Genomic DNA, 23,240 nt, shown 5'->3' with positions numbered 1-23,240 from the left:
GTATGATTGTATGCTTCTAATAAGGAAACCTGATCTCTGACCTGACACATGCCTGACAAAAATCCTATTGATGGAAAAAATGTTTTTCCAAGAACATTTTAAAATAAAATAGTAAAATAGTTCCTCAAACCCTTTTCCGTTCTATTTATGCTATGACACAAAAAAGCTTCAGTTTAAGACAAATGTTTTTAATTCTCTTACATTCCACATGTGTATTTGTGTGTCTATTTTCAATTTGATTTGCATACAGCAGCAGAAAAACATCTTGTACTTCATATAACAACAAATAATTTCAATAAAAATGAACAATGAGCTGAAACAAATCCCCATTATTTTCCTGGATAAATGATGGGGCTCAGGGATGTATCCCTGACAAAATACTGAAACATGAATTTGCACCCTGTTTTGTCACTGTCTATGAACAAAGAAATAATGAGAAAAACATTGAGTGATTAAACTTTATTAAAGTGGTTATTTTTGTTTACGGTAAACAAAACTCAGAATTTTATTTCGTATTTTGGTAAGTTTAAATCCATAAATGAGGGGATTCATAACTGGAGGGATGACGAGAAATTCAATAGCGATGAAGTTTTGGAGGCTTTGGGGTAAATCTGCAGAGCCAAATCGCATATACATCAAATCAAAAAGTATTACAATCAAAAATGTGATTAAAGAAGTCAGATGGGGCACACAGGTCTGCATAAACTTCGCCCTGTCTTCTTTGGACCTTACAGATGTTTTAATAAGATGCATGTACGTCCACATTATGAAAAACCCATGCAAAATATACATGATAATTGTTGCATATGAAACAACACTATTTAAAAGGGTGTCTGTGTCAGAGCAAGCAAGTTTAACAATTACCCAGTTCACACAGAAGACCTTCTCAATTTTTGATCTGCATAAGGTCAGTCTTGATGTTAGCAGAATACCGATGGAAATAATGCATAAAGGAGTCAGCCAGGAGAAACACACCAGCTGAGAGAGCCTCCTCTTAGTCATGAAAGAGTGGTAGTGCAGAGGGCGACATATAGCCAGATACCTGTCAAAGGCCATGACAGCTAAAATGGACAAATCACAGCAAGCAAATGAGTACATGATAAAAGCTTGTAAAAGGCACCCTTCATAGGAGATTCTGTGAGAAGACGACAGCAGATCTAACAGGAATTTTGGGTAGAAACCTGTGGTCCCATAAATTGCATTAATGCAAAAACTGCTCAGTAAAATGTACATAGGTTCATGGAGGTTTTCATCCAAGACAATGAGCACAATCAGAGACACATTGATTAATATGATCATACAGTAATACATTAATGTGAGTGAGAAGATGGTAAGTCTGATATTCCTTGTCTCATTAAATCCAGAGAGAGTGAACATTCTCACAACAGAAACATTATCCATAATCAGAGAGCAATACTCACAATTTCAAATGTTCAGATTATACCTGACGAGTGTTCAAAATGCAGAGTGAGCAGCTACACTGTGCTGTGTATTCTCACTCCGCTCTCATTCAGCACCGTCTATTAATAAACGCTTTGATGATGACAGCACAACAGCTGGGAATTCAAACTCATACACTGTAAACCCGAATGTTCAAAGTAATTAAACAGATTAAGTAGTGTATACTCAAAGTCTTCAAAAAGTTCTGTTAACTTAAATATGTCAAGTTCGTATAACATGTTCTTCTTTTTGAGTAAATGAAACTAATAATATTTGATTGAATTTAACTATTTCTATATTAAGTAAGCATCACTTAAAATAATAACTTAAGCACAACGTAACACAGTTAAGTTAGGACATATAAGAATGGTAAAGTCCTGTTATTTTTGTTGTTTCAAGTAGGTAGGATTTAATAATAAACTTAATTTATGTAGCACATGCTAAAATACAATAAAATCTCAAAGTGTTTCACCAAATAAGTAAAATCAAATTGTCTTAAATGCATTAGTGGAAGACAAAATGTATTTATTTTAATATTCATTGTTTTATCACTGTGTCCTACATATATATTTTTAATTTTTTCCGTAAGTGTTGAGCAGCTGCAGGGCCCTGTTTCAGGAAGCCGGTTTGGAAAACTCAGAGTGAAAAACGACACTCACGGTTGAGTAACCCCGAACTGTCCAACTCGGAATATTCCGTTTCAGAAAGGCTGATAACAATTAGTTCAGTCAACGCGGAGTTGCTTTAACCCCAAGTGAAGCGCGCGGACGAGGATACATAAAGCCCTGATAAGCGGAGCACAGATTAAGCGAGTCACCATGGAGACGGAGGGAAAGAAGGCGCGGTCAATGTATTTTACAGCGCTTGAGGCCGAAATTCTGATGGCAGCATATGCCGATAACATGCAAATTCCGCGGAAAAAAGTAACACAGCCACAGCTGCAAAAGCATGCATGGCAAAACATAGCCGACAGAGTCAATGCGTGAGTGTTAATATAAACATTGATCTAGGGATTTCCACCCATTTAACACGTTATTTTATCATATGTTATTTTATTTGTTATTTTATACATTTTATTTTGTGATGTGATGTGAGCGCAGGTGCAACCCAACAGGCCCCAAACGTGCCTGGCAGCAAGTAAAAATGAAATATAAAAATATAGTCCAAACAGGTAAGGTGTAATTGTATTATGAGCCGTAGTGCTTGGTCTGTTTGTCCGATGTAAATCAATTGCAGTTAGAGGCTACATTAATTTTCTTTCTGTAAGCACTTATTGAAATTATCTGAGCACATTACAAGTACATATTTGCTTACTCTGTATGCTCAAATGTGGCCCGTTATAGCCAACAGAAAAAAAGCGGAGGCCCGAAAAACAGGTGGGGGTCCTCCACCACCACCACTCACAGAGGCTGAGCAGTTGGCCCTCAGCCAAAACAGTGGGCGCCCTGTGGCCGAAGGCATCTCTGCGGGGACATCCTCTGAGTCAATAACCCCGCAAGACACAAGTGCCTACATAAGGGGTAAATTCAAAATAATACATGATGTGCATACATCCTTTCTTCACAGTCACCTTTGCAGTGCTGCTCATTCATTTGATAAACTCTTTACCATAATGGATTATTTTGTAGTGAAGTTATTTTCCGACTGATCTTGCCTTCCCTCAGCCTTGGTTGTCTTTGAGAGCATAATGACAATGAAGTGTAAGGTGCTTGGTATGTTTGTTAATTGCCATTTGGTCCCTTGTAAGTTATAAGTGACCTGTATAAACCTCATATTCTATCAGTTGATGGTGTACTGCATCTGGTGCAGCCTCCTGTTGAGCCAGACCAACATGCAGTTGTGAGTAATACTCCACAGATTATATGAGTTTACAGTAGAACAGCAATGTTGTCTATTTCTTTACTACAGGAAAATAATGAAGAAACATTGACAGCTGTTAAGGAGGAGGAAGCAACAGAGACACTTTATGAGGTTTACATCTTTTAATACTTTGTGTACAGGAAATACAGGCGACCAATAAAGCCAGTTGAACAAAAAATCTGTTTATTCTTCTTTCAACATGTTGAGGTGATGGGTCAAAAGAAATGATTGTGACATATGGTGTCTCTGACTGCTCTTCCATCTTGTATGTCCGTGGGAGGGTCAGGATGTTCATGGTTTGGATCACTGCTGATGTTTGGTTCAGAAGGACAGTGTTCTCCTCTAATTGTGGCAATGTTGTGAAGAATCACACATGCCACAATAATGTCACATGCCCTTTCTGGGGTGACCCTGAGTCTTTGCAGGCACTGGAACCGGGCCTTAAGCATTCCGATAGTCATTTCAATTCTGGCTCTTGTCCTGCAATTAGCCAGATTATATCGCTGCTGTGGGCCCGGTTCAGGGTCAGGGTAAGGGGTAAGCAAATAGGGTAAACATGGATACCCCCTATCACCAAGCAAGTAGCCAGTGAACTCTCCTAAGACAGAAGGGTACACTTCAGTTCAAATGTCCCTGAAGCAATTGGTCTTTATATATTTTAAAGTATTCTCAACTCACCATGTCCAAATTTTGTGCTCAGTGTACATTCACGGAATATTTGTGAGTCATGGACAGAGCCTGGCCACTTGGCTTCCACATTTGTGATAATGTTGGCAGCATCACATATGATCTTCACAGTGCAGAGAACACAAATTAGCATCCATTACTATAATGAAATAATTTGTTAGTTTGACATGCTACAGGGAACTATGTACCTGTACATTAATGCTGTGGAAAGACTTCCTGTTCACATAGTCTCCTTCATTTACTGAAGGAGCAATGACTGGAATGTGAGTGCCATCTGTACAGCCAATCACGCCTGGGAACCCTGAAAATAAATGTGCAATTTAAGTAGTAGTCCAAGTATCACCACATCATACATTAAGTTTTGGTCATCCTGATACCTGCAATTTTGTGGCATCCCTCTTTGATAAATCTTGTGGGTCTGTGACCGGGGAACACCACAGACGAGTACAGGAGACGTTTCAGTGCAACTGTAACATTCCTGACTGCCCGACAGACGGTAGCCTTGGAAACGTGCTCAGCGTCACCAATATTATACAGAAAGCTCCCGTTTGCAAGAAACCGAAGTGCAATACAAATAATATGCAATGAACTGAGAGCATGTCCGCGATGTGTCACATGCGTAATATATGGCCTGAGGATGTTATCCAAATAAATTATAGATTGTGCTGAGAAACGGTAACGTTCGCACAGAAAATCATCAGGAAATGATAAAATGTCCAAACGCGCTCTGATCACTCTCTCCCGGCGGAGAGCTCTGCGGAGAATTTGGGCTTCACGATCTACTGGCTCTTCAAGGAAGTGGCACGCCATGTCCGACACTTCCTACTGTCAGGTTTCCGACAAAGGGGCGGAGACAGTCAGGGTTAGTTGTGGTAAACCTGCTAGGGGGCAGGTTAGCTTCACGGCGTGTGTCGTCATAGTGACTCACTCAGGCTGCAGCTGAACTCGCTTTGTGAAACCGAAAACCCAGAGTTTTCGTTAACTCAGGGTATACTTACTCAGTTTTTCCACTAAACCGGCTTCCTGAAACAGGGCCCAGGAATCAATTTTTATTCCGAGTTAATCTCTGATTCACCCTCCGAAGCGGAAGGCGGCGCTAATGAGCATTAATACGAAACACAGAAGAAGTAAAGGTATATGGGCGGGAACAGCACCAAAGAGGCAACATGGACGACTGGAGAAAGTTGGACCTAACGGCAGCAACTAGCATCACTGGACTTACAGTAAGTTTTCAATGTTGATATTAGTTTATTGTTAAAATACGAATATTTAGTTGTATTTTGGGTGCGTGTCGAAAAGAATAGCAGAAATGTCGGTCCGTGTTTTTTATGTGCTTTGCTGCTCTCCCCGAAGGAAACTTTGCGCTTGCAGAGCTAGCATTAAGTTGTTGTAATGAGGGTAGCAGGCGGTTTAAAAAGTTAGATACTACTTGTTCTAGAGGTGGCGCCCGGTCGCCTAGTATGAAACAAAGTATTTTAATCTCTCTAAATTTTTAAACCCCCTCTCATGACTCAGAATAGTTGGGTCCAAACAAGCCCGTTGTCCCTGCAGTTACACAACGGAGATGCCTGTCTGCAGTGAGAGTGCTTTCAAGCAGTTTTCTTGTTAGAAACGCTATATTTTAAACTATATGTGCAGGGTTAGGGTTGTGAAGGAGCTCTTGGACCTCTGGCCTGCTCTAAAAATGGAGTCTGAGGTAATATGGATCAGCTCTGTTTAAAATGAAAATTGTAATTCTTACTCATGTGGCAGCTTTTTGCTGCTTTATAAAGATGTGCGAGATTCTTCAAATTGAACTGTATTGTCCTTCTGCTGTAGTTGTATGCAGAGTTTCAGCGGATTACAAATCAGAACCTGCCCAATACATTCTACGCTGAACTTGACCGCCATCTTCCTCGACTGATGACCTTATTCAGCCAGGGCATCAAAAACTGGGAAGACAGCAGATGCCCTGGTTGAAATTCTAAGAATTCACAATGAACAGGTAATAATAGATTGTTACACATTTCATAGGTTGAACCAGTGGAACATTGGACAGGTTCAATGATTTAAATGAGCTTTTTGAATTTTGCTATTACTCCACTTTGTGTTTGCTATTTGTCTGACTGTATTAAAGATGTGAACAGGTTATTTGTGGACATATGTTCTGATTTGACTGTTGTTTTTGTTGTTGTTCAGTAAACTCACCAGTATATAAAATTCTGTTTTTATCTGGAAATAGGAAATCCATGATATCCACACCAAGCGCACTACCGTTCTCCACGCCCTTCCTGTCTATCTGCATGAGGATGTCTCTGGATTTTTCAGAACCTGCACTGTGAGTGTCCTTAAGTATCTAACAGATACTACTGTGTATATAAACAGTGCATCAAAGTACAAACATGTATTTTGATGCACTGTTTGGACTTACCTTTGTTTAGTCTACTCCTGTGTATTTCCTTTAGCTTAGTTTCAGTCTATCTCACACCACTTGATTCTCTGGTGAATTAGCTGATTTATGTGTGCAGAACATGGATCTTCTGTTTTTCACCTCTTACAGTGAGACTCAGGTCTCCCTTGTAAAAGAGGTATTGGATCTCAGTGGGAGTTGGTAAAATGAGAAATTATATGTCGTCTGTTGTATTTCTTGGGTTAGATTGTGATTAGTATCTCTTTTTCATTAATTCAGGACGAATCTGATGAGTTGGAGCTTGATGGTGTTGAAGTGGCCCTCTTCACTGTCATCAGTGACCATCACACAACAAGTCCAGTTCACTACCAACCTGTGAAAATCTCTGTCGTCATTGAAAGTGATGCTGTGTTCAGTCTCCCCAGATTTGGTGAAGCCTTCCTAGTAATGTTTGGACTGATCTATGCACTTCACCTCAGCTACCCCAAAGCCCTGACCAACACTTTAGAATTTACTCAAAAGATTTTATTTGGTCTAGAAAGTGGTAAACTGTCACCCAGGTTACAGACCCTCAAGAATGACTTGGTTATGTAGGAACTCATCTGAAAGAAGGATGCAGGGTGAAGCATTATAAAAGGCTAGTTCAAAGTTCTCTCCTTTCATCTAAATAATGCCTCAAAACATTATTAGATTACTCTACAGGTGTTCAGCCAATAGGTCCAAACTATACAACGTGCCTTTGTTCTCATTAACATAATGCAAAGCAACACTAATGTTTTGTATGTTTTTAATGTTTTTCGTAATACTATTTCCAAAACATTGTGGGCTGCGCAAGATGACCTAAATTTCACTGTTTGATACTGGTTAATGTAAAACAAATAGCATTGTAATTCACTCAAATTGCTGCCTTGTTGTCTTATTCAGATATTAGCCAGAGAGCCAAAAGCACATTTTGATATTATTAATTATTATTTTTCATTACTCTGACAGTTTTCCTGACTAAACAATTTTTGGTCTACTTATTTTAATTTATAAATGTTTTTGTTAATTATTTTTAATTTATGTAATTTTTTTTTTAAAATGTATTTAATTTCAACATAGTGCTAAAAGGGAGCAGGCAAGATACTGTTCAATGGCAGATGTTTATGACTTTTGCATATTAAGTTACCGATACTCAGTGTAATTGAGGCAATCAATTGCCTCAAAAATTTTAAGTTTTGGGTCACATGTTTTTAAGTATCAAGTAGTCAACATATTTGACTAACGTGTACTTAAAATAATGACAACACAAACTAATAAACATTTGAGTTTTGTTAACATAAAAATGTTGTAGTTGTGTACTTATTTTTTATAAGTTCTGTGAACTTATTTCTTTGAATTTGTAAACTTGAAACTTTAAGTCATATTAACTGCAAATATTTGAGTTGACCGTTCTCAAAAGATACAAGTACCATGTAATCCAAACTTTTATGTTCTGGAAAAATTTGGCTTTTGAGTTGATCAACTCAAAAAAATTGAGGCAATCGATTGCCTCAATTTTTTTGAGTTCTGGTAACTTATTCGGGTTTACAGTGTATTGCCGGTCCTCTAATAACTCGTTTCCGTACGTATAAAAAAAATTGCATTCAGTTTCAGTAATTGAGTATTTTTGATTGTCTAAGGAGCTTGGAAAGAAAAGCTTCTGGACTTCTTTAAGTTGCTTGAAGACGTTGCACCTCTCATCCGAGAGCTTCTTCAGGTCTAGCCTAGAACTGAAGAACCTTCACAGATGAGTGTTTTTGATATTAGAAAACTTTAAGAATTTGTGAATTGTTAACTTGTTAAGTAATATTTTTTCTAACTATGAATTATGTAAAAATTGCTGTAAAAATTAGATTATGTTAACTCTAGATGTCTGGCCTGTAGTGTTTTATAAATTTGATTTTTGCAGTGTACAGTGGTTAAGGTGTTCTGGTCCTGGGTTCAGTGTATAGAATTTTGTTCTGTTATTATTAAATATTCTTTGTTTAATGCCTAGTTTGTTTGTTTACATTTTCATCTTGTATTTTTTCTTGTATTAGTATTTTAAGTATTGAGTTAATTGTTCCAGTTACTATTTAGATCAGTTTATTATTTATAGTTTATACTTTTACTTTGTGTTTCTCAGTTTAGTTATTATTGCTAACTTCCTATTTTACTTAGGCCCTGTCTTGTGTTTTGTGCTACTTTCCCTCCTATGATGTGGTGATTATCCGCACCTGCAACTTATTTTGCACTTCCACTACACATAACATCTGGACTAATGGCGAAACAACTGGTTGCTCAGTGTTTCAACATCTGGAAGAAAAAACTGCTATCACAACTAAAGATCGACAAGGTACAACACGAATGCTACACCAGGGGGGAACAAGGTCGTCAGGTCAGGGGGGTGATATCATCTCGACCCTCCGAGATTGGGTATCAAGTGCCAAGGCCAACTGATGTGTGTGAGGTGTTTATTGTAAGAACACCTGACTTGACAGATATGATCATTGCTAAGCTGGAAACCTGGACCCTCTATGGCTGATTACAAAGCCCATATGAAGAACCATCTGAAGGTTATGGAAAATCCCTACTGTGACTATCATCGAAACCAACCAGCTGATCTACACTATGGCAGCAGTGATCAGTGAGGTGCTTGGCTACAAGATGAACAGCTACAAGGAGCAGTACCCTCCTTGTAGAAGGAGACTAGAAGCCAAGACAAGATGGAGGGAAGTGAGCCAAACATCGGAGCTGCAAAAAGGTGTGACGAAGAAATAAAATCATACTTGAGGCCTTGGAAATAGGGATGGGTATTAGGTTTTATCCGAAACCAGTGCCAAACCGGTACTTTTGAAATGGTGCCGGTGTTTAAACGGTGCTCGAACCGGTGCTCGAACCGGTGCTTAAAGAATGGAGAACACAAACTTTGTCCAAAAACCTCTCATGTTTAGCTGTTTTTTGTAAAAAGATAACAATGTTAGCCCTTTCTGCAGCTATAGGGCATATATGGTATCGTTCTTGGCTGGAGGCAGTGCTTAAACAATGGAATAAACACAAACTTTGTCCAAAAACCTCTCATGTTGTTGTTGCTGTTTCCCACTTTTTCTTTGGTCATTTTAGCCTTTTTGGCCAGGGTGAAGGGAGTACCTGCCATCAAACAAGAAGACAGCCGCATGTAACTACGACAGTGTTTGCTAGTTCACCTTACATGCATTGATTTAATAACGTGGTTAGCCTACACAACGTATGTTGTGATATTTTGATACCATGGTAGCATTTACAGGACAGAAAAGAGTTACTCAATAAGGCCCATTTAATAGTTGTTTTTCTCTTTCTCTCTGACCCAAGAATTAATGTGTAAGACTCACAGGCTGGTACCCCAAGGTCAAAAACACCACAGAGACGAGACCACTTCCTTACTCCCATCCTCCCTTTTTCTTTATCTCTTAGAAAAAGGCTAGTTAAAGGCCAGGTGGTTTGTTTCAGAATTCACTAATGAAAGAACTCTGTATTCTATGTCTAGGAGTGTATTTTGCTGGGATGATCATAAATTGTAGCTGAACTGATAAACTACACACAGGATACTTCTTTGCTCACAAGGCAGGAAGACGTTTCCTTATTTGGTCTGTACCGGTTTGAACTGGGAAAGCTGACACACGAACCTTTTTTTCCTCTATATAAGCTGTTGTATACTTAATAAACCTTTGAGTCGATTGGGAAGGCAACCTAAAGCAGTCTCTGTTTTCTTGTTCTCCCAAGCTGCTCCCGAGCTCGTACTAACACGCTGAATGGCATACCTGAGTGTTACTTTAAATAATTAGGAATCTTAGAAGGAAAGGACAGAACTCTGCTTATCGCTCGTGCCTTGGAGGGAAAACCGGGATGGACATTTTTTTCCTTCAACGTAAATTAAACACGAACTACATTAAGCTACTGACCCAGAGGAGAACGGCTGCTGCTGCCATCATCATCCGTCATCATTTCTGCTACACCGGCAGGGCTAGGGGCCTGGACTCTCCTCCGCGGGTTCTTGGGGGATGTTGCTAACCCCGGGTCCGAGGCACCATACCCGCAGTAGATGTGCTCGGTGTGAGGTCTCGCAGCAAGCTATCAAATACGGTTCATTTCTCAGCTTTTAACAAAACACTATAAGTCGCCAGGTTCGTCGTCAGATTCAAGGAGTTACCTCCTTTGCACAGTATCACCTTAAAGTACTTGTTGCAGGCTGCTGAGTTTGCATATTTTGCTGTGAAGTACAGCCAGACTTTTGACTGCTTCGCCTTGGGCATTTTTAATCTGTAGCTCTGCTCTAAAAGAACGTACGTACCTGGGCCCGCCTACTATCCTTGGAAAGGTAAAATGATTGGCTAGAATCTGAAGTGTATGACATCTCAGGAAAAAAAAAGCACTGAAATAAAGCACCGAAATGTGTTCTACTTTTCGGTCTGGTTACTACCGTTTATGTCACAACCTGTGCCATCATGGCACTGGATACCAGTACCCATTCCTACTTGGTAACTGCCAAGCAAAGACTCACAACCTTGGCTTGCCGTTTGAAGAGGTATACTAGAGAGATCGGAGTGAAGACCACACCAGCTTCCCTGAACAGGCTCCAGTAACCATCACAGTGGCAGATATCCAAGGCATAGTCTCAAGAATAAAGAGCTGGAAAGTAACAAGTCCCTGGGAGGCAGCAAACACCAAATATCTGCAGAAAGTAAGGCAAGTCCTGAGGAGACAGCTGAATGGGAAGAATGCAAGATTTAGGCAATCAACATCTCATCAAATACCCTGTTGGGATAATCAGTGAGACAAAGGAGGAGAAAGAAGCCACGGACCCCAAAACATCGAAGCTCCTAACAAGGCATGAATGGTTTCACCACAAGTCCACCCCAACCCTGAGACTAAACTAAGTGAAAGGAATTAGAGAATTACAGGACCACTATCCAGGATGAAACAACAAAGATCCAGGAGTACATCAGGAAAATGATCACGACCTATAGAGTGCTTAGTGAATACTTCAGGCAGCAGAAACCCGAGATAAAAGAAGAGGAATCATCATGGAAGCAAAGGTCCCTGAATGGTATGTACCACTGGAAGATAGAAGAGGTGACTGGTATCAAGAAATCCTATAAAGCGAGACTGAAAGACAGCACAAAGGTACTAATCATAGCAGCACAGGAACAAGCCCTAGGTACAAGATCCATAGAGGCTGAGGCTACCACACCAGCAAATACCCTAAGACCAGGTTGTACACTCTTGGCTTCCTTCTCCCCTCAGGCCATTTAGTGCTCAATACTAGACTAAATACTAGTTCAGCAACACTAGTTAGCAGAGGTTAGCAGATACTGTTGCTCAGGCGCTCTCGGGCTCTGTTGTTAAACTGGATTGTTTATCAATTGGAAGATCGATGGATTGTTCCCTGATTCCCCCAGATTCCTCCCGAGTTGCCCCCAATGGATCCATCAGAGTGTGTAATATCCATCCATCCATTCGCTTCCGCTTATCCTTTTCAGGGTCGCGGGGGGCGCTGGAGCCTATCCCAGGTGTCATAGGGCGAGAGGCAGGGTACACCCTGGACAGGTCGCCAGTCTGTCGCAGGGCCAACACACAGGGACAGACAACCATTCGCACTCACATTCATTCGCACATTCACACCTAGTGACAATTTGGATTATCCAATTAACCTATCCCCACAAGTTGCATGTCTTTGGACGGTGGGAGGAAGCCAGAGTACCCGGAGGAAACCCATGCAAACACGGGGAGAACATGCAAACTCCACACAGAAATGGTGGAATTGAACTCAGGACCTTCTTGCTGTGCGGCAACAGTGCTAACCACCGTGCCACCGTGCTGCCCTAGTGTGTAATATTAATATTTATTTATTTATTTATTTTTTTATTATGTTGCTCTTTGTTGTTTGCTTTCTCTTCTGTTTTTTTTTTTTTCTCCATACAGGTGACCCAGACTGGTACTTTTAAATGGACTGGTACTTACATAGTGGCTTTCTACTCAATTTGAGCACTCAAAACACTTTGTACTCATCTCATTCACTCAGTCATACACACAGAGTGTTTTTACCTTTTTTTTTTTTTTTAGTGTGTAATATTAAAAAGGTAAAAACACAAGTACCAGTCCGGCATTTTTGTTAGTGGGTCTGAGGCGAGGCCCACTAACAAAATTGTGAAGAATGCTGATAGAATAAAATAGAATAGAATAATAATTTATTGTGAGTCTCATCCAGGACATCAATGAATAAGTTAGCAGGTGAACCAACTGCAGAACTGTAATAACACCTTAACACTAAATACTGAATAAAAAAAGGAGATCAGCATGAGCCAGCACAGTCACATATCACTTCTTTTCAACAACACCACAGTGAAGATGGCCAGCAGCACGAAACTCCTGGGCGTACAGATAGACCTGTCCTGTTCACTGCACAGTGGAGCTCTTGTAAAAGAGAGCCTTTTGCCCCAATTAAGAAAAGGTCACCTTCCCTTTCCCATCTCTACTACTCTCTTTGCATCTCTGATTGGTCAAGAGCCTGCTTTGCTTTAGACTGGCAATCCCTGAATATAGTGGTGGGGACAGCAGAGAATACTTATGGGACTCCACTTCCCCACATCTGGGATGATGCCTGACCAAAGCAAACAAACACATACGTGACCTCTCCCACCCCTACCACACACTGTTCTGCCTGCTGGATTCATGTTTAACTTTTGGACCTTCAGGCCATACTCAGTGCAGATGTTCCTGTATACTATACTGGCTACTTGGTTATAGGATTTCGTGCTATACGTCTATATCCTTCTGCAACAGCACCCTATCTGAAAAAAGGGAGGCAGCTTTTAAAGCAGCAGCCACCCACTGTGTGGATTCCAAATTCATAGAAAATATTGTTCTATCTATCTATATATATCTATATATATATATATATATATATATATATATATATATATATATATATATATATATATATATATATATATATATATATATCTATATATATATATATATATATATATATATATATATATACATAAAATCACTTATTAATAAATTGTTGAAAAAGAAACATGTGTAGCTGTAGCAGTAAACAGTGTGTTAAGTGGATGTGTTGTACAGGGAGATAGCCACAGGCTGGTGCTTTTCGGTAATCTCAGTCTCTCACTGAACGTGCTCCTGTGACTGACCAGCATGTCATGGAGTGGGTGGGAGGTGTTATCCAACATTGTCTTTATCTTGGACAGCATCCGCCTCTCCGACACCACCTTGAGGGAGTCCAGCTCCATCCCCACAACATAACTGGCCTTACGGATAAGAAGAGGGGTATTATATTCTCACTGTTTCATTAAATCCTGACAGAATGAAACTGCTTAGATTAGACACATTATCCGTGACAAGAGAACACATCTATCTTCTTAGTTGAATAAAAATGTGAGTGTACAGAGCACACATCTGCTGGATCTACATCCCTAACAATGTTTGCCCTCCCTCTACATCTCCTGTTAAGTACTGCTTTAGGCTCAAGAATAAAACAAACACCTGGGAATTTGTAAACTGTTCCTTTGATTTTCCTCTTATAAGGTTTCATCTGAATCGTTCTTTGCCTGGCCCTTCAAACAGCCAGCAGGCAAAAACACAGCCAGGCACATAGCCCCTGAAGTCAATGGGACACACAATCCACTTCACCATAGTAAGGTGGAAATTCTTAAAGAGGATAGATTTTTTATTTTCAAATTTGAAAAAAGATAATAAGGTTCAATGTCAAAAATTTACATTACTCTGTTGCACGAGTGATAAGAGCAGGCCTCATAAGATACACTAAAATGCAGCATCTTATAGCATTTTATTAGCATGTTGTATGTGTAAATATACCACCTCAGATAATGTATGCTATATGCTTTGTATGTTTCATTCATTTCATTTTTTCTTTTTTTTACTTTTTAAAATGCCATTTTTTGGTTCATTTCCAGTTTGCTTTCTCCAGTTTTATTATTATCTAATTAAAAGCTTGGGTCTATTATTATTAGTGGTGGTGTTTCTCAAGGGGAAAATGTTTAAACTACATGCAACAATAAAAATATAACTCTTTCTGAAGACACAGACTCTCAGTCAACAACATTACTGTTCAATTAATTTTGACTAAATTGTCAATTATCTCAGTTTATAGTTTATTTTTAAACTACCTACGGTAAACAAATATGAACATGAACCCTTTCTGTGTCTAATACATCACATCTCCATTTTATATAAAATGAGAGCAATAAAACACACACAGACACTTTTTAAATAAGGGAATATATAGATAAACCCTAGAGTTACCCTATAAACCCTGGTTTGTCTGTGAAGGTTCTCAGTCATCCAGGTCATCGTAGTCTAAGGAGCTTGGAAAGAAAAGCGTCTGGACTTCTTTAAGTTGCTTGAAGACGTTTCACCTCTCATCCGAAAAGCTTCTTCAGTTCTAAGGTCAAATGGTGTTGCATCTCTCCTCTTGATAAAAACCTTTACAAAATAATATTAATACAAACGCTAACACTGAAAGAATTGACCACACTAAACCTAAGCTTTTAATATACAAAAGTCTATTGTATTCACACATATAACATGTAAAACAGTTCTATAAGATGTTGCATTGTTAGCTGGTTTTGCGAGGCCCGCTCTTATCAGTCATATTCAACAAAATAATGTACATTTTTGTGATTTTGCTGTCTTTTTATTTTTGAAACTCTTAACTCTGAAGGTGTTTCATTTTCTTTTAAAACAAACTAAACCCAAAATCCTATTTCGTATTTTGGTGAGTTTGAATCCATATATGAGAGGATTCATAAGTGGAGGGATGATCACAAATTCAGTAGCGATGAAATTTTGGAGGCTTTGAGGCAAATCTGTGGAATCGAATCGCATGTACACAAACTGAAAAACAACTACAGACAGGAATGTGATCAAAGAGGTCAGATGTGGCACACAGGTCTGCATAAACTTTGCCCTGTCCTCTCTGGACTTTGCGCATGTTTTAATAAGATGGGTGTAAGTCCAAATGATAAAAAAGCCATGAGACACATAAATGATAACTGTTGCATATGCTGTGATGTTGTTTGAAAAGGTGTCAGCTTCAGGACAAGCAAGTTTAACAATTAACCAGTTTAGACATAAGACTCTCTGAATCTTCGTACCACATAACTTGAGTCTTGCTGTAAGCACAACATTGATGGCAAAAATGCAGAAAGGTGTCAGCCAGGAGAAACACACCAGCTGAGAGAGCCTCCTCTTAGTCATGAAAGAGTGGTAGTGCAGAGGTCGACATATAGCCAGATACCTGTCAAAGGCCATGACAGCTAAAATGGATGAATTGCAGCAGACAGATGAGTACATGATAAAAGCTTGTAAAAGGCACCCTTCATGGGAGATTGTCTGAGAAGGCGACAGTAAATCTGAAAGGAATTTTGGGTAGAAACCTGTGGACCCATAAAGTGCATTAATGCAAAAGCTACTTAGAAAAATGTACATAGGTTCATGCAGGTTTACATCCAAGACAATAAGCAGCACAAGAGAGACATTGAAAAACAAAATCACACAGTAATACAGTAAAGTAACCGAGAAGAGGGGTACTCTGAAATTAATCGTCTCATTAAATCCTAATAGAATGAAACTTCTTACATTATGCACATTATCCATGATATGAAAAACCACGTACTTTCTGATGTAGACTTTCTGATGTACACTCACAAGTAACAACTTGTGAGTGTACAGAGGAAAGAGCTGCTGTAGCTACATCCCTAACACTATCTGCTCTTCCTCTACACCTCCTGTTAATTACTGCCTTTGGCTCAACAACAAAACACACACCTGGGAATTCAGCCTCTGTTGGTCTATGGAACAAGAAAAAAAATGACTAAAGGACAAGACAAGATGGATTTAAGTTCAATTTTGTAGTTGTTCATGGTGCCATGGTGATGACAGCAGCACACGCCTTACTCTATAGACTTTACTTACTGGTTAGATTGAATAATACGCAGTTGCTCTTCACCATGTGAAATGCTTAAAGTGCTGCATTTTACTTCAACCATAAGTATTAAGGGGTGAAGCTTTTCATTATTTCAATAAGCAGAGAAATAAAATTCTCTCATGTTCCTGGGTCTTGTATCCAGTGCTTTCTGTTTTGGAAAACACTGTTTTACTGTTTGATTAATTTCCAGTTCATTCCAGTTTATTTTTTGTATTTCTTAAGTCCAGCAATGAAGCCGCTTTTTAATTTATTTTTCGTATGAGAGTCTGCACTTTAGATCCTCCATCCTGCCCACTTCATCCAGCCTCATGAGAGAACCACAGACTGTTGTTAATAAATTATTTTATATGACGCTACATAGAAGAATGAAGTCCCTGTAAAGGTAGGGAGTAGGACACCCTTAAAGGGAACCCTATTAACACATGTTTGCGCTAAAATATGCACTGTGCTTTCAACAACATATATGTGGCATTAAAATACGTCAAATGTTTTCCTTTTACGCACATTTTATATAAAACCGATTTACCAGTAGGCCGCCATTGTCATTTACTTCTCAATGCATTCTGGGTAGTGACGTCACACGGTTGTACCGCATCGAGTTCACAGTTAGCAGTGCACTGGAAATGGCTTCTTTTCAACCTTTCCAGTTTGAACCAGAGCAAGCCGAGAGAGAGGATGAAAATAGTCAACCAGTATGTAGTTTAGATGAGGATGATAACAATCCGTCACACAAGAACGTGAGAGTGAGGGAAAGCTACTGGTGGCTATGTGGCTACTCAGTGCAAATTCCATTGACTCTTAGAAATGACTCTAGACTCGTACCAACAGTAACACCTTTAGTTATAAAATGTTTTAATAAATGTGTTTTAGGTGTCTTAAAGGAAAATGTATACAGAAGGCAAGATCCATTATAGTTTACAAGGATAGGGTACAGCTGATGTTATAAATAGCATGACATTTTTGTTTTTAAATTACCTTGAAGACCCACAAGTTATGCTTGGCTGCTTTTTGTTGATCTTTGCTCTGTGGTTAGGACGTTCCAGTCTTTATTTATTAATTAATTTATTTTTATTCAAAAGCAAATCAAATTGAGTGGAGACATTTCAAATAAATGGTATCATTTGTACAAATCATCAGCTGGAACAGTATTATTAATTTTAATTGATTAAGTACCAGTGCTCCTTAAGGTCGTGCCAGGGACAGGGCAGGTTACTCCTTTTCACAATTTGTTTCACAAAGAAGAGAACATAACCATTTACTTTTTTGATATACAGGGAGTGCAGAATTATTAGGCAAATGAGTATTCTGTCCACATCATCCTCTTCATGCATGTTGTCTTACTCCAAGCTATATAGGCTCGAAAGCCTACTACCAATTAAGCATATTAGGTGATGTGCATCTCTGTAATGAGAAGGGGTGTGGTCTAATGACATCAACACCCTATATCAGGTGTGCATAATTATTAGGCAACGTCCTTTCCTTTGGCAAAATGGGTCAAAAGAAGGACTTGACAGGCTCAGAAAAGTCAAAAATAGTGAGATATCTTGCAGAGGGATGCAGCAGTCTCAAAATTGCAAAGCTTCTGAAGCGTGATCATCGAACAATCAAGCGTTTCATTCAAAATAGTCAACAGGGTCGCAAGAAGCGTGTGGAAAAACCAAGGCGCAAAATAACTGCCCATGAACTGAGAAAAGTCAAGCGTGCAGCTGCCAAGATGCCACTTGCCACCAGTTTGGCCATATTTCAGAGCTGCAACATCACTGGAGTGCCCAAAAGCACAAGGTGTGCAATACTCAGAGACATGGCCAAGGTAAGAAAGGCTGAAAGACGACCACCACTGAACAAGACACACAAGCTGAAACGTCAAGACTGGGCCAAGAAATATCTCAAGACTGATTTTTCTAAGGTTTTATGGACTGATGAAATGAGAGTGAGTCTTGATGGGCCAGATGGATGGGCCCGTGGCTGGATTGGTAAAGGGCAGAGAGCTCCAGTCCGACTCAGACGCCAGCAAGGTGGAGGTGGAGTACTGGTTTGGGCTGGTATCATCAAAGATGAGCTTGTGGGGCCCTTTCGGGTTGAGGATGGAGTCAAGCTCAACTCCCAGTCCTACTGCCAGTTTCTGGAAGACACCTTCTTCAAGCAGTGGTACAGGAAGAAGTCTGCATCCTTCAAGAAAAACATGATTTTCATGCAGGACAGTGCTCCATCACACGCGTCCAAGTACTCCACAGCGTGGCTGGCAAGAAAGGGTGTAAAAGAAGAAAAACTAATGACATGGCCTCCTTGTTCACCTGATCTGAACCACATTGAGAACCTGTGGTCCATCATCAAATGTGAGATTTACAAGGAGGGAAAACAGTACACCTCTCTGAACAGTGTCTGGGAGGCTGTGGTTGCTGCTGCACGCAATGTTGATGGTGAACAGATCAAAACACTGACAGAATCCATGGATGGCAGGCTTTTGAGTGTCCTTGCAAAGAAAGGTGGCTATATTGGTCGCTGATTTGTTTTTGTTTTGTTTTTGAATGTCAGAAATGTATATTTGTGAATGTGGAGATGTTATATTGGTTTCACTGGTAAAAATAAATAATTGAAATGGATATATATTTGTTTTTTGTTAAGTTGCCTAATAATTATGCACAGTAATAGTCACCTGCACACACAGATATCCCCCTAAAATAGCTAAAACTAAAAACAAACTAAAAACTATTTCCAGAAACATTCAGCTTTGATATTGAGAACATGGTTGTTGTTCAATAATAAAATTATTCCTCAAAAATACAACTTGCCTAATAATTCTGCACTCCCTGTACAGTGGTTTGTAGCCTGGTGTGATGACAGCCACTTAATTTGGGATGTAAAGAAAACCCAAAAGACTGTTTTCAAAGTAAAGGTGTGCAGAGGCCTAGGTCAGAGAGTTTTTCAACTCCCACCTCTGGCAGAGCTTTAGTACCATTTTGATACTTACCTGAGAATAAAATTTTAGACCCAAGGATACTATAATTAAGTGTAACAAAACTAGGTGAGTAAAAACATTGTAGTCAACCAGAAAAAGAAGCTAAACATCAGAAAAAGATGTAACCACATGAAACCTTTTTTTGTCCATACAAGACAGAAACTAATAATGTACAGGAAATGTGTTTAATTTCAATGTGTGTTGTTTTCTTTTTTTAAATTTCAGAACCAAAAGGAAATTCTACTTATATTTCAATTAATGAAAACAGTCTGGAAATGTGTATCTGTCATAGTATCTATTCATTTACACTACAGATCACATTTCGCTTAAATCACATATGTACATATATCAACAGATTTCTTTGCCCCTCTCTGCGGAAACACTCATGACTTTAGTCTCAAAGCTGAACTTTTACCACATATAAAATTCAAAACTCTGTTTCTTATTTGTGTCAATTTAAATCCATACATGAGGGGATTAATAATTGGTGGGATGAGGAAAATTTCCATTGCCATGAAATTCTCAAAACTTTGTGGTATTTCCTTTGAGCCAAATCGCATGTATAACATATCAAAAAGAAAAGACAGAACAACAACTGCTAAAGAGAATAAATGTGGTACACATGTCTGCATGAATTTGTTCCAGTTGTCTTTGGATGACTGACATGTTTTGATCAGATGTACATAAGACCAGAAAACCAAAAGGACATGGCCGATATAAAAGGTGTAATTAAAAGCAGGAATAACAATTCTTGCTACAGAGGCAGAGCAAGCCAGATTATTAATTAACCAGTTTACACAGTAGATTCTTGGTATGTGTGAGCCACATAACCTCAACACTGCTGTTGTTATTGTGCTCATGAAGAGAAGGTAAATGGGAATAAGCCAAGCAAAAAATACTAAAATACAAATTTTTTGTGTAGTCATCAGAGAGTGGTACACAAGAGGTCGACATATAGCCACGTATCTGTCATAGGCCATGAGAACTAGAAGAGAGAAGTCAGCACAAACTGAAGAGTGCAATACAAAACCCTGTAAAAGGCATCCTGCATAAGAGATGACATGAGTGGTGGACAGAAGATCATAGAGAAACTTGGGATAAAATGCAGCTGTCCCATAGAGTCCATTGAAGCACAGATTGCAGAGGAAGATGTACATGGGTTCATGAAGGCTTTTATCCACAATGACTGTGACAATTATCGTCAAATTTACCAGCCAAATCACACAGTAACACAGTAAAGTGAGAACAAAGAGAATGACCCTGTAGTTTGCAATATCACTTAAACCTGAGAGAGTAAAAACAGTAATTACTGAAACATTATCCATAATAAAATATTAGTTTACCTTACTAGGTGTCATTTCAAACTGAGAGCAAATGACATTTTTACAAGTTAAAGTCAGGGTGAAATGAAATCTCTCTGTGTACTGTCTAAGTGACAAAGTATGTCACCAGAGGTTTATATACTCTGTGTGTCAGCCACAATTACGTGGTCAGCATGATGTAAGTGGTGCTTTCACTTGTTGAGCTGAATAATAAAAAAAAAATGAAATTCACTTTTACGAATAAAGTTCTTTGTGTCTTATGTAACTGCTCTCTATAGAGCTTTAATAGATTGTCTATTAGGACCTTTGTTTTGAGTGTAAAACATCAGCACAGTGACTAAGGTTATTATATGTTTGATAAGCAACATACTTTTCCCTTCCTTCAAAAATACACAATATAGCTGTGTTATAATGAGTCTTCCTTTGGTTTTTAGATTGTAAAAGATAAGAATATTTAAATATTTTGTAAATGAGAATGTATTTCACACTAACAACCTGGCCTCTGTATAATGTTTAACCCTAAAAGAAGCAGAAAAAATGACTTATTCCCTGAAATTTTCAACAATAACCTTAAGAAAAATGTGCAGGAAATGTGCTTAGTTTTTATTTTAATGTGTAAAAACCAGAAGAACGCACTGATGCATATGCTTGTTGAGACTGATGTCTCTATGATTTTAAGTGTTTATAGTTTAACATATGTAACTGCCTGACTGATTAATCAGTTGTCATCTGTATTCATTCGCTGATCCCTCTTGGTTGGCACAGAGACTCGCTCTGCAGTCGCTTAGTTGGAGCTTAGCACGCCCTTGTTGGAGGAGGGTGCTCTTTTCACCCCTCACTCTCTCGTTCCAGCACAGCTTTATGGTTATTGCTGTGGTTCCTGAATCTTCTCATGATCACTAGTAGGACCTTTGACCTCAACCACTGCTTGGGCTGTCAGCTATGCCATGAATATTTCCTACTTCTCGCTGGGTCTCTGAAGACTTCTGATCAGCACCCAGTCTCAATCTCAGTCTGGAGATTCCACCCTTGGGATGATTTTTTTCCAGCAATACTCTGGCCACTGCACCTGTTATTGTCATGGTCTGGGTGGGTACCTGCAGGTCTCCAACAGCGGCTCCTCCTCCTTTAGGCGGAGATTGGTTGCTCCTCCCTGGCTGACCACCTGTGGGCAATTATTCCGGCAGCATATAAGACCTGCGCACTCAACCGTTCATCGCCTGAGTATCTGCTATCCCATGTTAGTCAAGTGGTGTTTGAGTGCTTTGTCCAGAACCCGTGTGAAGACTTACCTGTTTTTCTTGTCCTCAGAGGTAGCTCCTGGAGTGGGGGTCTTGGCTCCCTCATCCCCGCTTTCCTGGACCTGGGCCACCTGCTGCTGGTACGACGTTGCCAACTGGCCCGCCACTCACTTGCCTGCCTCCCCACGCCTCGACTGTATCCGGGCCTTCCGCCCCACCTGTCACCTCCACCTAAAACCAAGTAAGGCAACTCAGTTTAACTGTGGAGGATCACTGATTGTCTGCCAGATCCAGTTGACTGTGCTCTCCTCTCATTACAGTGCCCCGGCCAGTTTCCACCTCCCCACTGCCTCAGCTGTTCAGCTGCATCCTAGCGTTGTCTAGGTCACTCTTAGTTGACTTAGTTTTTACCAATCGTTGCTGATAGTGGAAAACCACGCCCTAATTTAAGTATCCACTGACAGCAATATTACGTCATTCCAAAAATAAAATCAATTCTTTTTGCTTTTGAAATGGATTGAATTGCTACAATCCTTTTAAACACAGGTCTTACCATCTAATATGGTCAGCGCCCCTTTAGGTGAATTTCCTCAGAAGCCCATTGTAATTTAAAGAGAAGCTCACCATATATTTGCTCTCAATTAAAGTGTTTTATAGCGCTTTTACTCCCAATCTTGCAAGCCTGCTTTTAAATCATCAGCACACAAAATATCACCACCAGAGGGATAATACCTGGCAGGTTTTTTCCTAAGTGCACTGTTGCAAAAAAAACCCCAAAAACATATTAGGCACAGTTCCAGACATGTCTGAGTGTAAAAAACAAAACAAAACAGTCTTTCTCTTAGAAAAAGAAAACAAACCTAACTGGCAGAATCAGCCTGGTACTAAAACAAAACCCTAAAATCAGCCAGAAACATCACAGGAAAAGTTTTGCTTTTAGGTGAAACAACATGCTATAGGGATTAGAACTTGCCACGCAGTGCTGCAGTCACTGCTTCTGGCTTTAATTAATAACTGATGCTTACATCTAGGGATGGGTATCGAAACCCTGTTCTTGTTGAGAACCGGTTCCCACTGTTTCAATTCCTTGGAATTGTTGGCCATTTTAACAAACGATTCCCTTATCGATTCCAGTCGCCCCGAATGATGTCACCACGTTGCGGAGCTTCATTTACCTGGCAGGAAACACGGCGCCTAAGTGGCTCAAACACTCAAAAGTTTGGTTATACTTTACGAGAACGGATGACAACAGGGCAACTTGCAATATTTGCAAAGTAGATATTTCATTTAAGGGAGGAAACACTACGAATATGCAAAAGCATTTGTTCAC

At 39.5% G+C, this 23,240-nt stretch overlaps 3 protein-coding genes across 3 annotated transcripts; all 3 read right to left on the bottom strand.

The window, feature by feature from the left end:
- Nucleotides 1–471: 471 nt before the first annotated feature.
- Nucleotides 472–1,469, bottom strand: LOC146616437 (olfactory receptor 6N1-like). The gene has a single exon (XM_085374201.1). The coding sequence runs from the start codon at nt 1,399–1,401 to the stop codon at nt 472–474; it is 930 nt and encodes a 309-aa protein (XP_085230327.1). The 5' UTR covers nt 1,402–1,469.
- Nucleotides 1,470–15,127: 13,658 nt separating this feature from the next.
- On the bottom strand, nt 15,128–16,066 carry LOC146616436 (olfactory receptor 4B13-like). Its single transcript, XM_085374608.1, has one exon. It carries the CDS (start codon nt 16,055–16,057, stop codon nt 15,128–15,130), a length of 930 nt encoding a protein of 309 aa, XP_085230734.1. The 5' UTR covers nt 16,058–16,066.
- A 3,664-nt stretch (nt 16,067–19,730) lies between these two features.
- On the bottom strand, nt 19,731–20,672 carry LOC146616435 (olfactory receptor 11A1-like). Its single transcript, XM_085374634.1, has one exon. It carries the CDS (start codon nt 20,670–20,672, stop codon nt 19,731–19,733), a length of 942 nt encoding a protein of 313 aa, XP_085230760.1.
- Between the last annotated feature and the right edge of the window lie 2,568 nt (nt 20,673–23,240).

This window comes from Diplotaxodon limnothrissa, linkage group LG16 (assembly GCF_057381915.1).
Source record: "Diplotaxodon limnothrissa isolate DT_005_m linkage group LG16, D_limnothrissa_male_GT1.1, whole genome shotgun sequence".
NCBI classification, from domain to species: domain Eukaryota; kingdom Metazoa; phylum Chordata; class Actinopteri; order Cichliformes; family Cichlidae; genus Diplotaxodon; species Diplotaxodon limnothrissa.
Note: the sequence above shows the minus strand (reverse complement) of the source record. Positions and strands in the feature narration are given on the sequence as shown.

Coding starts and splice junctions, on each gene's coding strand:
- LOC146616435 (XM_085374634.1), bottom strand. CDS start 20,672: ATGGATAATGTTTCAGTAATTACTGTTTTTACTCTCTCAGGTTTAAGT.
- LOC146616436 (XM_085374608.1), bottom strand. CDS start 16,057: ATGGATAATGTGCATAATGTAAGAAGTTTCATTCTATTAGGATTTAAT.
- LOC146616437 (XM_085374201.1), bottom strand. CDS start 1,401: ATGGATAATGTTTCTGTTGTGAGAATGTTCACTCTCTCTGGATTTAAT.